This window comes from Buteo buteo, chromosome 3, assembly GCF_964188355.1.
Source record: "Buteo buteo chromosome 3, bButBut1.hap1.1, whole genome shotgun sequence".
Taxonomy (NCBI): domain Eukaryota; kingdom Metazoa; phylum Chordata; class Aves; order Accipitriformes; family Accipitridae; genus Buteo; species Buteo buteo.
The window spans coordinates 56,108,296-56,126,758 of NC_134173.1; the positions used below are offsets into that span (position 1 = coordinate 56,108,296).

At 36.0% G+C, this 18,463-nt stretch overlaps 1 protein-coding gene across 15 annotated transcripts in view; it reads right to left on the minus strand.

Moving 5' to 3' along the window:
* The window catches only part of UBR5 (ubiquitin protein ligase E3 component n-recognin 5), a 96,743-nt gene that overhangs the window by 43,565 nt on the left and 34,715 nt on the right, over window positions 1–18,463 (minus strand). For 12 of the 15 annotated variants that reach the window (XM_075023734.1, XM_075023735.1, XM_075023728.1 and 9 more), the window contains 8 exons: window positions 16,489–16,700; window positions 11,762–11,878; window positions 11,572–11,682; window positions 10,635–10,789; window positions 8,539–8,656; window positions 7,503–7,687; window positions 6,607–6,716; window positions 4,909–5,021 (listed from right to left, as the gene is read on the minus strand). In XM_075023734.1, the coding sequence (XP_074879835.1) occupies window positions 4,909–5,021; window positions 6,607–6,716; window positions 7,503–7,687; window positions 8,539–8,656; window positions 10,635–10,789; window positions 11,572–11,682; window positions 11,762–11,878; window positions 16,489–16,700 (1,121 nt within the window). The remainder of the gene's footprint in view (window positions 1–4,908; window positions 5,022–6,606; window positions 6,717–7,502; window positions 7,688–8,538; window positions 8,657–10,634; window positions 10,790–11,571; window positions 11,683–11,761; window positions 11,879–16,488; window positions 16,701–18,463) is intronic. The other 3 variants (XM_075023736.1, XM_075023732.1, XM_075023725.1) reach the window with 1 other exon arrangement.

Below are 18,463 nucleotides of genomic sequence, written 5' to 3' on the forward strand. Positions count from 1 at the left end.
GTATCAGGAACTCTTGCACGGCTAAGACAGGGAGTCGTGCTGACTGCTTCAAGGACTCCTGCTTCCCAGCCAAGGCGAGGGATGGGAGTAGAGATAATTTGTTCTCTCCTGACAACCTTGAGACATATCTGAGTCCTCTCCAAACCACCTTGGAGCATCCCGTATCTGAATCTTAACTCATTCTCTGACAGCCCTAGAGCCTTCCTTATCTGAAACATAACTCCTGCCTAATGGTACCAGCAAAACTGGAATTCCAGTAATTTGCTAACAACTAAAGCCAATCATGTCCCAAAGCTATAAGCAGCAGTACTAAGTGAGACCCTTTGAGCTCTCCTGGACCACAGCGAGCTGCAACCAGTATCTCCCTCTGAGACGCCTCTCAGAGCTCACAAACTGAAAAGTTTGTGAAGATCGGAGGTCTGTTGCCAAAAGCCGACAAGACTTGGGCTGATACTCTCTAGTCCTTGAGGCTCAACCTTTCGCCTGCTGAGAAACATGCTGAAGCAATTGACATGAACAATTTCACTGAACCCAAGGGGAATTTTTAACAGGTATCTCGCTTTTACTCACTTATGTGTGTGTATATATATATATCTTAGTGTCTTTATGCATGTGTTCGTGTACTAACCTAAATATTCTATAGCAAGGATATTAGAAATATTGTTTTTCAAATCTGTACTTAAACTACTGTCTCGAACTTTATTCAACTGTGAATGAATCTCAGGCTGCTATTATACTCACAATCTCTTTAGATATAAACTATTGACAAAGTTGGAGACTAGGAGTTGATCCAGCTGCACCTAGACTCCAACAGGAGTTTAGAAAGCAAAGGGGTCTCCTCTGAACCTTGTGACTCAACCAGAGGGTCTCCCCTACCTTTTTGCATTCCCAATCTCTGTACAAATCACGAGAAATCAATTCTAACTTGTTTTTTCTTTGTATGTTTCTCTTTTACCCTACTGCATCTTCAGCCTCTGTATACATAATTTTAGTTTGATTCCAACTTAAATTTTCCTTTGTGCATTTCATCCATGTATTAAGTAATAGAGTGAACCTTGCCATCAAGTTCTGTGAAGTTGTGCTTATACATAAAATCCTATTAAATAATTTTTTTACCAATACCATTCGAGGTGATTCTTTAAGTGGTCTAAACTAATCCATTTTGCGACAGTAACAAAGGCTTATTTCAGCCCATTTCTTTTCTAAACTACACTGAAGACTCCATCAGATTTCTCACCAATGCAGACAACAGAAGACACAAGTGCCAGGCTGCTTCATTCCATGAGTCTTCCATTAGGTGGATAATTTTATAATCATTACCTCCTCCATCTAATGACAGACTTGGAAGAATAAAGGCTTAGTTTTGTTCCAAGCCTACGAAGGATTTAAAGTGAAATGAGATTGGAAGATAATATATTCCAAGGAGAAAGATGACTAAATCCATGAGTTTATCTAGCAGACTTCTGCTTTCTTCATTTCTTTCAAGACTGCCCCAATGTAAGAATTTTTGCACTCTCGCCACACTCTCTGGTCATTTGTTGCTTTGGCACCACACACAATCCACATTTATGAAGCAGTGTGTAAAACGCTGGTTGTGCAATCTACTGGTATCAGAACAATCACGTGCAGTCACCTTAGATCTTAGCACTCAACTCAGGGGAGGGCTGTTACTATATCAAGATCAGGAAGAGCCCAGAGAGAAACAAGCATGTTAGAACTTGACACCATTTACCTGTCCACCCTTCTACAAACAGAGCACCACAGCGGTCTTGGAAGGATTTTAACCAAGCACTTTTTGGAGACATCATGAAGTTGTTGTGTACATCCAGAAGTACAGAAACACAAATTTTCCACTAACAAAATTATTTCAGGAACACAGGCTGAGCATCAGTAAATCTGACCCCTTTCCTATCTCTAAAGTCTACCTCCTAAAGCCTAAGTGAACAATTCTTTTTTGCGTAAAACAAAGAATTATGTAAATTTTTTTACAAGGTGGCAAACATTTTGACAGACACTCATAGCTAACACACTTTATTCTAAAGAATATAAATGTTCAAAATTTCAGATGCTCTTGCAGGTAAAAGGGCGGAAATAATTTTTTTGTTCCTTTTACTACTTCACACCTGAATCATTACATAAGACAAGATTTTTGGCCTCACAGATCAATTAGTTTAGTGCAATTGACTTCATGTTGTGCTCAAAAAAATCCACCAAATACCAGTGCATATTTCTCAAAGATGTCCCAATATTCACATGCTCCATGACCACATATTTTACGTGATGACAGCACTCAGAAGCTAAGTGTTGCTCTATTGACACCATGCTTTGTAACATCAAGTAACTAAAACTCCAAACAGTGCTTCAAAGCCTTTCCAATTTTCTGAAACACCAAAGGTAACAAATTCCCAGGTTACATAGGAATAGTATATTCTCATGCAGGATGAACATGCCACTGAGCCCATCCATACCAATACATCAAAGATGTGACTTTCTGGAACATCGTTCAGTAAATAAAAGACCATGGAAGACCAAATGAAGGTCATCTTAAGACTCCAAACCTGTATGATTATGTTTTTGCAGACTGGACTGAACCTTTGTACACATTCAAATATTATTTATGCGCAGAACAGTCAGATTGTTCAGAATTCGAATCCTCTTTGTGTTTATTCAGCTCGCAATAAGCTAAATTACAAACATTACTGTTCAACAATGAACAACATTAGCTATTCTTGAGCCTGTACAACACTGCAAAGAGTAACCCTTCTGCAGACTGAGGTGCCTCCCGTCTTTTTCATACAATTGCACAACTGATCCAAATTACAAACAGAACATGTAACAAGGAATAAACTGTATTTGTCTTTAACCTGGGCACCACTAGGCAAAAATTTTTTTATGGTTTTGTCTGCTGGATCCTATCTAAACTCTGAAGTGTTATAAGACTGTAAAAGGAAAAAAGTAAATGACCATATACATCACTGGAAAGGGACAGCATGCTTTATGAAGAAAAAAAAAAAAGGCAACTTTGCCATAAATGACTGGTATAGAATAGAATAGCAGCAATAACTCTATTCAGAAGACAGCCCACTTACTGGTTTTAGCACTTCATGAAAATATCAACATATAACAATTCAAGCTCTTCTATATTTATCATAGTAGTTCTTCTTGACGCAGCATACAGACACCTTTACAACTGTATACAGAAATAGTAAAACAGTCTCTGTCCTGAAAATTTTAGGATCTAAAACAGTAAGGACAAACAAGGACAACAAGGGCTTTCCCAAAGCTGGTATGAGAGGCAAACAATGGTTTCAGCAACTTCAACTAGATCTCAAAACCTCATTTACAGAAACTGAAATGTTTCAATGAATTAAGTTGCTCCATACCCCCTTTTGCAAAAATTATCTAAACTTGATAACGAAAATTCATTGTGGGCCTCATACTTTCAAAGATACTGCTCAAGGCAAATCTTCCACACCTGCACAAGTAAACCCATTATGGATGCAAGCAAAATAACTCTGACTAAATCCAACTGCCTTCTGTTGGACAGTTATTTCCTCTTCTGGTAACAGGTTTTTTTTTTAATCTTCTATGAGTCAAGTAGAAAGAATCCAATTTTTTCATTTTGTTGACGTGGTAGGTTGACCCTGGCTGGGTGCCAGATGCCCACCAAAGCTGCTCTGTAACTCCCCCTCCTCAACTGGACAGGGGAGAGAAAACATAACAGAAGGCTCACAGATCGAGATAAGGACAGTTTAATAAAGCAAAAGCAAAGGTCACATGCAAAAGCTAAGGAAAAAAAAGATTTTATTCTCTACTTTCCATCAGCAGGCGATGTCTGGCCACTTCCTGGGAAGCAGGGCTTCAGTACTTGTAGCGGTTGCTCCAGAAGACAAACGTAATGCCCTCCCTTCCATCTCCCTTTACTTAGCTTTTATAGCTGAGCTGACATCATACTGTATGGAATATCCATTTGGTCAGTTTGGGTCAGCTGTCCTGGCTACGTCCCCTCCCAAGATCTTGCCCAGCCCCAGCCTGCTGGTGAGGGGGGGCAGGGGGGGAATGTTGGAGAGACAGCCTTGATGCTGTGCAAGCACGGCTCACCAGTAGCCAAAACACTGGTGCGTTATCAACACCTTTCTAGCAAACAATACAGAGCACAGCACTATGAGGGCTGCTATGGGGAGAATTAACTCCATCTCAGCCAGACCCAATACAGTGGAAAACATTTACTGGCTTTCCTGTTGCTCTTATTTTTGAAAAGCATAGCAGAGAACTGTCTAGATGACAGTTCTAATCCCTCCTAACGTTGCACAACAATGTCAAAGGAGAAATATAGTATTTTCCTCTATAGCACTCTTAGTCAGAGCAAAGGTTTACTAGAGAGAAAATGAAAAAGTTATAAGGACCAAACAATCAGATTTTCTGGATTAATAAATAAAATAACTTCATAGTCATATTAATGAAGCACGTAATTTCTAATCAAAACATTTCTGTTCTTTGGTTGCCAGAACATGAGACTCACCCAAATGTTCAGCTGATGTGTATGCAGAAGTCAGTAACAACACCTGTAACTCTTCACAATCTCACTGGACATGTGGGAGCTATTGTTCAAGTCACCAAAAATAATCTTTTGGATAAAACCACATCTGCTTTACTTAATATTGTGGTCCAACTTAAAGTACCAGAATGTTATTTTTTAAGATTCATCACGTTTTATTCACAACGCATTCAGTCTATTACTATCATTGTGTTATGGACAAATAAAAATGCAACAAAAGTCACGCTAGTCAGAAACATTCTCAAGCGTCCCCAAAACTATGATTCTTTTAAACAGTTAGCTTATCTAAAAGGAAAAACATTTTTTTTCTTCCTCTCCAAAGACGGTGCGACAGTGTATTTTAGACAAACCTTGCCAACGGGAACATTTTTAACGTCTTCCACAAACACAACTTCCCTCAGAGACCACTGCTCTTCATTCACTTTCTCTTCCTCTTTTGGGGCAGGAGTAGATCGTCGTCGCTCTGAGACAAAAAAGTTATTACCAAAAAAAAAAAAAAAAAAAAAAAAGACTTGAAATATTTAATCAAAGCATCCAAATGCAACAGTCAGTAAACACCAAACCTTTCCCCCAAAAAAGATTATCAACAGTCAAATCTAGACATTAACAAGAGGTTAACAAGAATATGACTTTAAAAGTGAGAGCCACCAAACAGTATACCACACCACTTTCATGTTTTTCCATGAAATTAGCACTAATAAAGCCTATCTGATAAACAAAGCAATTTTTAAGGACATTTAAGAAAAATAATTAGAATACAAGAAATTGTTTTGGCAGGGCTCAGATATTCATGCTGTAAGTAAAAAGGCTGACATTCTAAGACCCTTCACTCAGCCTGCTACAGTGCTTCATATCACCCTTACAAAAAGTCTGCTTGCCCACTATGTATGAATTTTTGGTAAACATCTAGAAGAGTAGCAAACGAGGCAGAAAATAGCTATTTGGGCTAATAGCAATTGCAGTACAGTTAGATTTGCTGCAAAGACATTATCTGAACAGTAACTGTAGTACACTCAGGATCAAATTTAAATACATAACATGGCTAAATTAACACTGACAAGAAGAACCTTTAATCTCTTGAATTGAGTATACGGTATAATTAATATTATCAACATATTTAAAGGAAGAAGCAGAGAACTTCTAAACTAACTGTGAAGTTAACTTCAAACACTCAAGCAAAGTTATAGTCAGTGAAAAATTACAGTTGAAAACTGCAAAAAGAAGAAATCAGTAGCAAAAAACTCTACTAGTAAAATTAATTAGTACTGCAGATCTGAGCATACAAGATTCTCAGTCGCTGAATGAGGCCATTTGATTCTCTAGGTGAATGCTTCTTAAAAATGCAGTATATGAACAACAAGAAGAAAGAGGAGCAGAGAGAAGATTTCTTCAAATGATGGTCTTGTAATCGACCCTTTCTAAATGTATAGGTTTAAAGGGAGGAAAAAAAATGCTTAAGAGATCAGTTACATGAATGCAGCCTTTTAGGTTTTTAAGTACAACTTGTACTTAAAAGTACAAATTTTAAGTAAAACTTCTCTCACTGCTTTTGTATGTTAGTAAAGAATGTCTAGTTTTAGACATTTTATGTAATAGATGACGAACTACTGCTTTTTGCACAGAAGTTCACCTGCAAGGCAAGCTGTGCAAGAACAGCTTAATCTTAAAAGGAATTTTCCAAAACACGTTCCAACTTCTGGGTTGTAAAGAAACTCACTATCACACTGCAATAAAACGTAAACAACTTTATCTCCAGACTTCCTCTTGATCACCTCCTGAAAGATACTTTTGATTCTGAGAACTAAGTGTTATGCTTGCGTAGATACACCTTACATCAAATAGTCACTGCTTATACTAATACATCTGAATTTAGATAGTGAATTGTCAGTGTTGAAGCCTATTACAAAAGCCTTTACATATATTGCAGTTCAGACTGAAAGACTGAAAAGCATTCTGAAATTAGTACAGAATCTTTGTAGAACTGCCTTTTATGAAAACTTTTTATCTACACAAATGTTTTATGTCACTATGAGCTACACATTACTTACTATATGGCATTGATGCACTGCTTGCTATTGAAGATGCATCACTACAAGTGGAAGCTGGGGATGGTGGAGGACCCATCTCGGTTTTCACTGGTTCCTGTTTGCTTTCAGGTCTAGAATAAAAGGTGTTACTTAGAATGAAGAAAGAAAAAGGTGCAACCTCTTCCATGACAATGGTCAAAGTGTCAGTGGATCCCAGCCACGTTCCTTTAATACTTTAACGAAATAACTCCATACTTACAAACCACCATTCTAACTGGCAAGGCTATATATCTGATGTTGGGAATGGTGCTATGCTGCTTAATCAGAGGTTAGCATTATAACATTACCTGAGCACAGATACAATGTTACAGAAAATAACATCCTTCCGTGTGCTTCATTTGAAGACAGGAAGAATTATTAGCATTATACAGTAACCCGAAACTCGAGAACTGCTAAACTTTTTCAAGCTTTTCTTGAAACAGTTTAAATCCATTTTAAGAAACATTTAACTGGCAATTGTGGACCCAGTGACTTTTTCACACTATGGAAGGGCTGAAACAGGGGTCTCAATGCCATGAAGAACGGCCTGAAAACAGTTAGCTCCATAACAAAACCACTTCCAGTTATCCAATTATAAAATCTTGGAAACTTTATGGAACACTGCAGGAAAGTCTTCATTTAACACTCCTTCTGCATTTCACATCTCCGTAGTGGTTTCACACAACTGAGATGCCTTTCCTGTGGTGAGAATTTCTGCACATTTAGCAGAGTTTACATGAAAGCTAGAATCTTATAAAAAAGGCAAAAAGTTCAAACTGATAAAAATGTGACCTTCCTTCTTTTCAATTTTTAATCAATCACCAAGAGAATATCAAATAAATGTTCTGTGTGTATGCATGTGTGTTCTCAACACTTACTTTGCCTCAGTAGTTTTGCTAGCTTTCTCCATGTTTTTCAAGCTCTCGGGTGACCGAAGCTGAAATCGACAGCTGTCATTCATGTTCCAAACAGATTCCATTAACACACCCACTTTAGGAATTCCAGCACTGATTGAAAAAGCAACTGCTCCAGCATGATAGAGGGGGTTATTTCTTAAACACACCTACAGACAGAAATATTTATTTCTATGAGAACAATGGATTATACTGAGGGAAATCATATATGCATGCATTTTCTTGGTGACATATGTAGTAGTCGAAAAATAAGAAAACTTACAGAACTAGATGAAGAGGAAAGTCAGCATGACTTACTATGCACTTTGCTAGGAAGAAAGAGGCTGTTGTGCAATTCACACCTGAAACCAACAGCTTTAGCAGTGCAACTATTTAATATATAATATTTAGATGCTCAACCACAGAAGGAACAATTAATCCAATAATAAAGACTCATCCCAGAGTTGATTAGAATGGATTGGGAACTGGAAGAAATGTGCTCCCTGGGAAAGAGCTGTTTTGTCTCGTACTAGTTCCAATACTAATCACAAAAAGAATCCTACAGCTCTGTATCAGCTGTTAACCTTTTTGGTAAAGGCTTCAAACCAAAGGCCTCTCCCACTGCATAAATAAATCAAATTCAGACTCTAATACTGCAGGCACTTAAATGCCAAATCATTTACAAAGTTATGTGTTCTATTGAGAATCGTACTTATGCAATTACTTTCTCTCAAAATACAGAATCAGTAGGTAAGTTATAACAGAATATTCTGTATGAGTACAGCTTGTTCCTTCATGTTTGCAGCAGTAATTATAGTAGTAAAACAACAACACTACTAACAGGACACATCAATTTACAGTCATATAATTAAAACATGCTATTTTAATTCCATATTATTAATAGAATTTTTGTGCATAACAAGAACAGAACCTAATTTGTTTTATTTTGGTTTTTTGAAGGGCAGGCTGTAAGCTCATCATATAGCACTGTAAAAACGCCACTTGTGACAGTTGCACTTGCCTGGGTTCCAACAGTTATATTTGGCATAGAGGAGATACCAGCACTAGACTTCGGCTTTTTATTTTTTGCTCTGGCCTTTTCTAGCATTTTCTTCCTTTGGCTGAAAGGAACTACACCCCTGTGGAAAAACGCATATTATTTTTTAAAAGACTATGAAAGAAATACTTTGTTTATAACTTTGAAAAGTTTATTCCTTCTGCTTAATGTAGTCATCAAACATACAAGTCTGTGTGCCACCTTCTCCAAAATTTCAAAGCACTGTAGAAATGACATCTTTTTCTATATTCACCTCCACTTTCCAAATTCATCTCAACTGGCCAATTTATTGGTGAGAGGAGGAATAGGGAGAGCACGTAAGATATGTCACTGCAAAATGGCTTTCCTTCTAGTCCAAAATGCTGCAAGACCTCTGTCACAGACGGTACAGTCCAGCCACAGCTTTAAAGTCGTGGGTTGTCCCCTCTGAACTTGAGGATATCTTTCCCATGACTAGTGATAATTTCCAAAATTTGCAGTTGCTGGGGAACAGGATAAGCTTTTTTGTTTTTACATTCTGAAAGCCTCACTTTCTCTCTGGGGACACAGCTGAAGGAGTCTAGGACTCTTAAGACAGACTTAAGCTGCAAGAGGGGAAAAAAGGACAATTCTTTCATAATTGGATCCACTCAGTTTAGCTGAAAATAACGCCTACATACACAGTTAAGCATACTTATTATTTTGATACTTCATGTTTTAGTCAGTGGGTTATAGAGCTAGATGCTTTTATTTGAAAACCTTCACATTAAGTAAAACATAAAAAGCATCAGTCCTGTGCAACACTGGAAATTGAAATCCTGTCTAGTGTACTAGACCATTGTAACTAAAGATACCAATAGTAACAGAAGCTTCTGTCTACATCAATCTGATTAACATAAAATCACCACCGCTGACATTTAACCCCTCCCAGAAAGGACATGTTGGTTACTAAATAAATTGCTTTCAGAGATTACATATAAATGCTAATAAGTCTTTTCATACATTGCACCGATTATTCCAAAAGCAGTAAAGATGGCAGGTTCTAATAGCCACATATCTCCAGTGTTATGGCTTATTAGTTTCTATGCTAAGAGTAATTACTCTAACTGAGGTATGTCAGCTGTGACATATCAAAATGGCCAAGAATCAGAGCGTTGTAATTTTGAGATTTGGGACTAGAAGTTAAAATAAAATACGTCTGTGTTTAAGATGCAATTCTACTTAAATATCTTCCAGAGAGTTATCAGAATTTAATGAAAAAGCTGTTTCAGGAATCAGTGTTCAATGCTCTGATTTCTAACTCATCATCAAGTATTTAACTCATGCATGCCTAAAAGCTACTTCAGCTTTGGGCATGATATGTAACGCAACAACTCCTGACACACTGACAAAAAATAACGCATACTGACAATGCATTAGTAATCTTCAATGAATCCACTCAAATTAGAAATTAATTTCAGAGCTCTTCTGGGAATGTTATTTTTGAGGGTTTGGGGCCTTTTTTTAGTTTAGGGGGTTTGGGGTCTTGTTTTTTTTAAAAACATAGGCTTCTTAATTATCAAATTGTTAGTTAAAATATTTTAACTAACAGTTCGTATTTTACAATGTTTAAAAGTGTTATAATTTAACAACAAGCTCCAGAGGGAGCATCTGATGTTACTTCTCCCTTCTAAGATTTGGACCACAAACTAACAGAGCAAATTTTCTAACAGTGACAAAAGACTGTGGAGCTCATATGTGGGTAAGTTTGTTCCACACTTATAATCTGAAAAAGGCCTAAAAGGCATAAAGAAGTTTATTCTCTGATACTGTGTAGTACTGATATATCTGAATGCTAAAGCACTTATACACATCTCCTAAAAGAGTAACTTTATTCTCTTAAAGATGTTATAATTGGATTCAAAAGCTTTAGGCATTAAAGAATAGAATAAATATAATTTAAAAAGGGAACCTAAGCTCAAGTGCAGAGTTACAGAGCTCAACACCCGTGGTCCAGTAGTTTTGCAATGCTTCTCAGAACCAAAGACATGAAGACATCCAGTGGATCTACACTGTTGTATATAAACACAGTATTTACTTACCACCAATACAAGTTGTTCTCTAGTTGAGCACATGTGTAAAGAGCACAACAATGTAAAGAAACAATCCGTTCTCCCTGAAGCTCTGAGTATGTCTGTGCAGTGTGTTCTAATTTAGAAGCTACGGAGCTTAAGGTTTCATCTACCCACGTAGCAACCTAAGGGAGAAGGGAAGAAAGGAACAGAGAAGGGAGGGGGAAAAAAGAAAAAGAAAAGTTGCACCTTTAATGTAATATTTACTGGTTTTAAAAGGGGAAAAAAACCCAAAACCAAAAACAACCAAAAAAATTATTCCCTTTGGGATTTTATCCTCTACCACCTTTTCTTTCCCCAGAAAAGAGCTTTTCAGGATCCCTCCTCCCCCCCATTTCCAGTCCCAAACAAAAACAAAAAAGTAAAAAAAAAAAAAAAAAAAAATTACAGAGAGGTGTCATAAAAATAATTCCAACAATTGCATATACTTTACCAAATCAGTTTCAAGTTCACCCTTAACTGGGCAGAAAAGCATATTTAGGTAACTTACTTTACCTCACTGAAAGCTTCAATGCCCTTAGTTTTTCTTGCAAATATATACTGAACATTAATAAGCTTCTCTATTCTTAAACTAGTGTCAGCTTCTACTGTAATAGCAAAAAGTCAAGTATTTCAGATACTCAGGTAAAACAGGTATTTTTTCACTGTTTCAGCTGTACATCTGTCAGGTTTTGGGTTTTGTTTTGTTTGGGTTTTTTTTTTTTACCTTTTCACATTTTTACAAAACACCAGTTGGGTTTCTGTTTTGTTTTTACATCTATATAGAGAAAAAAAGTGGAATAAACAAATGAATTAACTACTTTCTACTACTGATGAAGCTGAAGAATCAACTTCTCTATAATATACTGCAAGTAACTGAAAAAAAAACCAGCTTTGTCAAATTCAGCAACCAGCATACATCTCATACCTTGTTATTTTCAGTGGCAACAGTTGCTCTAATACTATTTGCAGAAAGAAGCACTATCTTTTCATTGGTTAATCCCAAGAACATGGCTCGTGGATGATGCAGTGAAGGATTCTTTGGAAACAAAAAAATATTTTAGATATTCAAAACATATAAATAATTCTGAAAGTAAGCATTTAAAGATGTACAGTACCTGTGCATTTCTGTAAGGCTCTGATTCACTCCACTTCCATTGGTAGAGTTCTCCTTTACTGCTAACAGCCACAAGCTCAGAATACAGAGCTCCAATAGAAATAAACTTTGTTCCATCCTACAAATACAGAAATACAAAGTCTAAGACAGCAATACTACAAATATATAAATATATAAATGCAAAATATGAACTTGCAACTGTTATTTTAGAGTTCCCATGAATGTTGAACTTTAAAGTAAAGATATATCCAGCTTGTCTCAAGCTGAGCATGCCCTCAAACACACACACAAAAAAGCATTATTGCTCCTGACAGAGTAAGGGAAGAAAGAAATAGATATTTTCCTGAAGTTTAGCAGTAACATATACATGGCAATCAACATGGACAGTTTATTAAGAGCTTCCATAATATTTTAAGAACACAACACCGCTCATAGAATTAAAGATAGGAAGATCTCTTGGCTTCTGACATTTAAAAAACAGTTTCCCTCTAAAATTCTGGATTTTTGAAATGAACAAAAAAGCAAGAGAAGTCCATTATTCCATTCCTAAGTATACTCATGAAAATATCTCCCATCTACCTGAGAAATCAATTATCAAATTCACTGCCTCATCAATTAAACTATTCTTATCTTTCACTTCTGAAGGTAAATAACTGCAAACAAGATCAATTAAAAAGAAAAAAATCAGCATGCTACATGTCACATGAATGCATCATTATGACCTGATATGCTGGAAAAGCTTCTAATTATGGGTTATCCCCCTGCCGCCTTTTTCTCCTTTTTAACATTTTACCAAAGCTTGTATAGCATCTTTATACTACTAAGGTAGTACCACTTTGCTCAATTGCTTCATCCTGTACCTTACCCGTATGTCACAAGCCTGTTCTTCCCCCTCTTAGATTTGGTTGTATATTAATGTTGCAGCAACTACGCAACAGTTACAATCTCACTTTTTCCAAGTTCCTGTTCCCCCTTGCATTGAAACAAATCTCAAAACTACAGACCTGTGAATTTGAGTCATTTCACAAAATATTTACTTCTGTTTACTGAGAAACATTTTTAAGGCCCATCCATTCGCTGCTCCTCAGGAAGCACAGCTATATTCTTTCTAAGCTTGTTTAGAAAGACATGTTCTTTCTGAACTTCTAAACATGTTCTTTACTGGTAACAACTAAAAGTTTCCTTGCACTTAAGGGAGAATACAGCTTTTAAAGAATGAAAAAAAACAACTTAAACTGGTATAAAATCAAATACTGTCTTCCAGAGCTACAAATCTGAAAGACAGATACATGGTAACTAGTCTTCTCTGTAGTCTCCCAGATGAATACCTTTAGCTGCCTCTCTTAGATTACAATATATCACATTTAAGCAATTTAACCAACTGATGAGAAACTTGGTTCTTCCCAGACCACTAAAACAAGCCCACCACCCAGTACATTTATCTGTCCCCTGAATTAAGATACTTTTCTTTCAGCTATAGAAGTTTACAAGTGGAAACATTTAGTTTCATAAATCTGGTTTCATGCTATTTCTTCTACTATATTCATGCCCAGAAGTGCACATTTCAAAAGGTGTGAGCATGTCCTTGAATAACATGAGATTTCAGTACCTCTCTTACCCATAGCTCAAAATATTTACCAGTATTTTGGGAAAGAGAAAGAAGGCAGCAGGAAAGGACAGAAGCAATCACAAGCAATTCTCTTTTATATCCTGACAACAAGATCTAGAATTAGTTAAATCATAAGAGAATTATATGCCTCCAGAGGGCATCTACCAACACAGCACAGAAGTAGCATGAATGCTAATCTGTGTCATGATTAATACTTGCCATCGTATAAATACTGCATATTCTGATAAAGAACTACCATCAGAACCTCCTGTAGTTTAATGAGATGCATCTCTTCTTCATCAGCATAAATGAATTTTCAGACGTTATCTGGCCTAATGCCTCAAAGTTAAGTATGGAAAGCAATTAATTTTTGCTCCAAAATAGTATCATTATGATGTTTAATCTTGCTAATATGTTTTACAACTTTCTATAAACAAACAGTTTTATACCACAAGCTCAACACTAAAGAGACCTGCCATTCAAAATTTTTCTCTCCCATCAAAATATTAGCAGTTGTGATTTAAATGCTACAGGACCAATGCTACATACACCTCCACCATTCAAAAGACTAACAGCACAAAGATGCATGAACAACATGACAGCTCTGGTTCTGTAACCAGAGTCTTATGTGTTCAGCTATAAATTCTGACTTCAGACCAGAGAAATTACATACTCGAAGATGATGCAGGTTGCTGACAAAATCTTAGTATCTCAACAGCTAAACAGAATATACCTACTTGAACAAACTAAAGGCTCAGCTTGCACCTACTACAGTCTAGCATTAAAAATTAGCCATATTTACCATACTATAGAGTGGCTCTGATACACATGGCACAATGCTGATACATGGCAGTGTAGACTAATAGTACTATAGTCCAACAAGAGTTGAACTATCAGAAGAATTCATTCATTGACTTGAATTCTTGAGGAGTAGATTTCACTTATTTGGTGGAGAAAACTCAGTACCTATGCAACATGTCTCAACATCATTCATCTCAGATTGTGGGTGAAATTGATGCATTTGGGAACACTATCAGCTTTCCAAAAGTTTCATCCATTCCTCTCAGGTTGGTACTTTACCTCCCATAAACGTAAGTTAACCATCCTCATCATGGGCTACTACAGTTCTGTCTCAAATGCTGAATGCCAAAATAATGAAATATTAAGGAAAAATATTTGCAAACAAGACTGGTTATTTTGTAGCGATTTCTCACATACTTTAATCTCTCCCCTAGCTTACTGTCTTCTCCATTAACATTTCAAGACCTCCTTTCCAATTTTCAAAATGGAAGAAACATCTGAACTGGCCTCTCAGCTAAATCATCTCCCTCAGGATTCACCTTGAAGAATTTCTATTGGAAAATACCACCAGCAAAACTTCAGAGTGGGGCTACAGCAAGAAAGATGCAGAACAATTTCTTATGAACATTCGGCTGAAGGACAGGATGAAAAGTTTAACTACTTTTGGATAAAGATGAAAGGCCTTTCCATAAGACACCTTCATTTAACTGAAACCTAGGGTTTATATGAGTGCATATGCAAACAGGTATCTCGAAAGAAGTTCAGTGTATTTAAATTGAACAAGCACGCAATGAGATATCACAGCAAGTTAATTCCATAAAAGATGCCCAGTAAAAGACTGCAATAATTGTCCCAGGGCAGGATCTGCTGAGTTTGCAAATAAAAAAAAAATCCAGGAAAAAAAACCTAAACCCTAATTTAGTTACTAAGTTTCAGGGCCAGAGAGAAGAATGGGGTTAACAGGAAAAACATTCCTGAAGTAGTAAAAAAAACAGAACATAACAAGAAGCACAACAGTAATAATGGCTATAATAACGTTACCAAAACACAGCAGCGGAAATGAAAGTTGTTAGTATTCCAAATCTAAACTACATCTATTCTTTGATGCTATAACCCCTGAAATCTCTCTCTACCCAAGCTAGATGACTCTCTCATTCTGCCATTATGACAAAGCAAGGGGGACAAAAGCTGCCAATTTTCACTGACACAGAAGTTTAGTGTTACTGGCTGAAAAAAATAAAATCACAATTTAGACATAAAGGGTCCAGTTGGGAGAGCAAGTATTAGACAAGCATTCTTTTTAGGTATCTTAATTTCTCAGTTTGAATGCCTGAATGAAGATGACAGCAGCTAAAGGTGAGCTACTGTAAGCAGAAATAAGCCTCAAAATTCACCTCCCTCTTCAAGCTCTCTATCTATGTTTAGTCTGAAAGGAAACAACAGACACACAGAAAAAGAAAGCATGACATCAAAATAGCAACCTCGCAGATACTGCAGGCAGACAGAAATTGGAACACTAGAAAGACATCCCAAGTTCATAAAATTTGGTCTAATAAACATAGATTATCACTTCCATTCCTGGGAAGTTTTTTTTTTTTGGTTGGTTGGTTCAGGTTTGGTTTGGTTTTGTTTTTTAAAGTCATTTTCCCAAGCATGTAGGTAATTCATAAAGAAAATGACTACAGATACCCAATTAGCAACATATCACTGGTGTTCCTATCATTCTTCTATCTCATGTGGGAATTACTTCTTGCCTTGAAAATGGAATTCCAGTTACAAAGAAAACCAGCTAATCAAAGCCAAAGAGATTCTGAAGGAGCAACCAATACTCATTTAAGTTATTGGTCAACTCAAAACACAACTGCAAATAAATGTCAGCTTTCAGCATTGCTGCTTAAAAGCCCAATCCACTCAAACTGAAAGTATCTCTGGGTAGAATAACACTAATCAAAAAAAGGTTTCCTTGATGAAGGATAGTTTAAATTGTTTCATGAGTTTTCTATTGCCTATTAAATGCTTTGAGCACCTAATTGAAAAAAGCAAAAAAAAAAGAAAAAACCCAAATCTTACAATCTACAGCAGTGCCTTTAAAACACAGGGAGAAGAAAATTAAAACAGTAATAACAGAAGCACAGCTATAGGGGTGTAACTAGTTATTTATAATTTTCTTAAGTGCATAATAAAGAATATGCTTTATTACATTATCTCACATAAACTGAGATGTGATATTCAAAAAGGTAACACAGAGTATTTATTTGGAAAAAATAAACAGATATATTGCACAGCACACAAATAAAATAGTAAAAAAAATTCAATACCTTATCTGGCCACCACTGCAAGTCTTCTCCTAAAGAAACAGGACTTTGAACTGGTGTATTCTTCTTGTCCAGGTTTGGTTCCCCTTCCTTACTTGTAGAGCCTCTTTCATTATCAAATGAGGCTCCATCAAGCCACCTTCGTTCACGCAAACGTAAAACGGACTCACGTTCACGCAACAGCTCAGAGTCTCTCTCTAAGGGAAGAAGGAGAACTGGTATGCAATTGGGTCACACCAGTGGGATAAAAGTAAGCCACTCTCTAGTAAAGACCCTTCAGGATGCAACTAACAGCAGTTAAATCTACTCATACAGATTAAAAATAAAGTCCTGACATGCAACATTCAATATATTAACCCTTTCAAGCATATGTACTTTAGAATTACTAAACATAAAAATAAGCTAGAAATAAAGAAGTCTTACAGTTTTGTGCACTATAAAAAAATGCTAAAGCATTTTTACTTACATCATAAGAGGCCAAATACATTTAACATTGCAATTTAAAGTTTTATAGTACAATATGCAGAGTTTTGTAGTATTGTTTTATCAACGTAGTAACAACAACAACAACAAAAAAATCTAAGTCTATATAGTCTGTTAGATATCTTTATGCAAACCAAAAAAGAGTATTTATTAGAGAGTTTCATAACAACTTTCCCCCAAAAAAAACAGTAATTTGAAAAGGTTAAAGAAAGCAAGCATTAAAAAAAGCTCTCGTATACATGTTTGATAATCCAACCCCTTTTGTTTAAAGCAATATTCCATAGGACTGGATTTAATAAATTAAAGTGTATCTGTTTTGAATAGATCAAATGAAAACTTTTCAAGAGTCAGACAAGTTTTAAAAAGGATCCTTGTAGGAAAATGTTCCTTACCAAAATGCTTCCCCTCCAATTGGCCTACAAACTGTCTAAAGCCAGTACTCTGCAGTTCGCTCATGCAGATAAATTTTTTTAAATCAGGTAATCAAACTAACTTTCCAAGAGTCAACTATGCATGGAAAATAAGGATTATAAAATTCGTAGTAACGTCTTATATAGAATAACCTTAGGAAAGGAAAAAAAAGGAGGAATTTAGAAGGAGTTATGTCAGATGCTGAATATTCGTACATGCACATAATGCATTTAACCTATTAAGTACTTTACTTATGCCCACAAAAATCAACTGGAATTACATGTATGAGATGACCACATTATTATATCATAGTTTCAACAAATTATGCCAAGTCTTGGGTCTTTTGCTGGATTAGACAAATGGGAAAGTTTTTTCATAAGCCAAACACTACAGCTTGTCTTACAGTTACATTTCATAAAGTACTGTACTTATTTTCTAGCAAACATGACACTGACCCCTGACTAATAATTTTGTAACAGGAACTTACATGTTCAGCAATTAATATACTAAAATTCATGTTCATGAAAGGCAACAAAACTGTACTAAACAAACAATCACAGCAGAGGTTGGATTAACAGTTTGGACATACTCTAGGCATTTGCACAACAGCTTCAAAAAGATAGGAAATTGCTGCATGGTCTGTTATAAATCTTTTAAGAGTAATATGCTTTTACAAAAAAAAAAAAAAGTAAAATGCCTTGACACTGCTCAAGGAGGTTTTTTTTTTATCAGTTGCCAATAGTTTTCCTTATTTAACTATAAAAATGCTTCCCAAAAGTAAAATTTAGATTTCTTCTCCCTCCTTACTACCTAAAGTTCCTCATTCCATAAAGGTAACTTCTGTCATGGAACAATTCAGGAAATGTGAAGAACAGTGAACAAAGAGCAACCCAAAAGAAAGAGGGGGGCGAGGGAATCAAGAATGCTGCATGTCATCGATTGTTATTCATTTTTGAGCCAAATTAAATACTTGTAATGCAATCTATGTATTAGTAGGTACTTACACTAGAGTTTAAAATAAAATTAACATGCAAAAATTTTATAACACCTTGCAACACCAATGATCAACAATTAGATTTAAAAT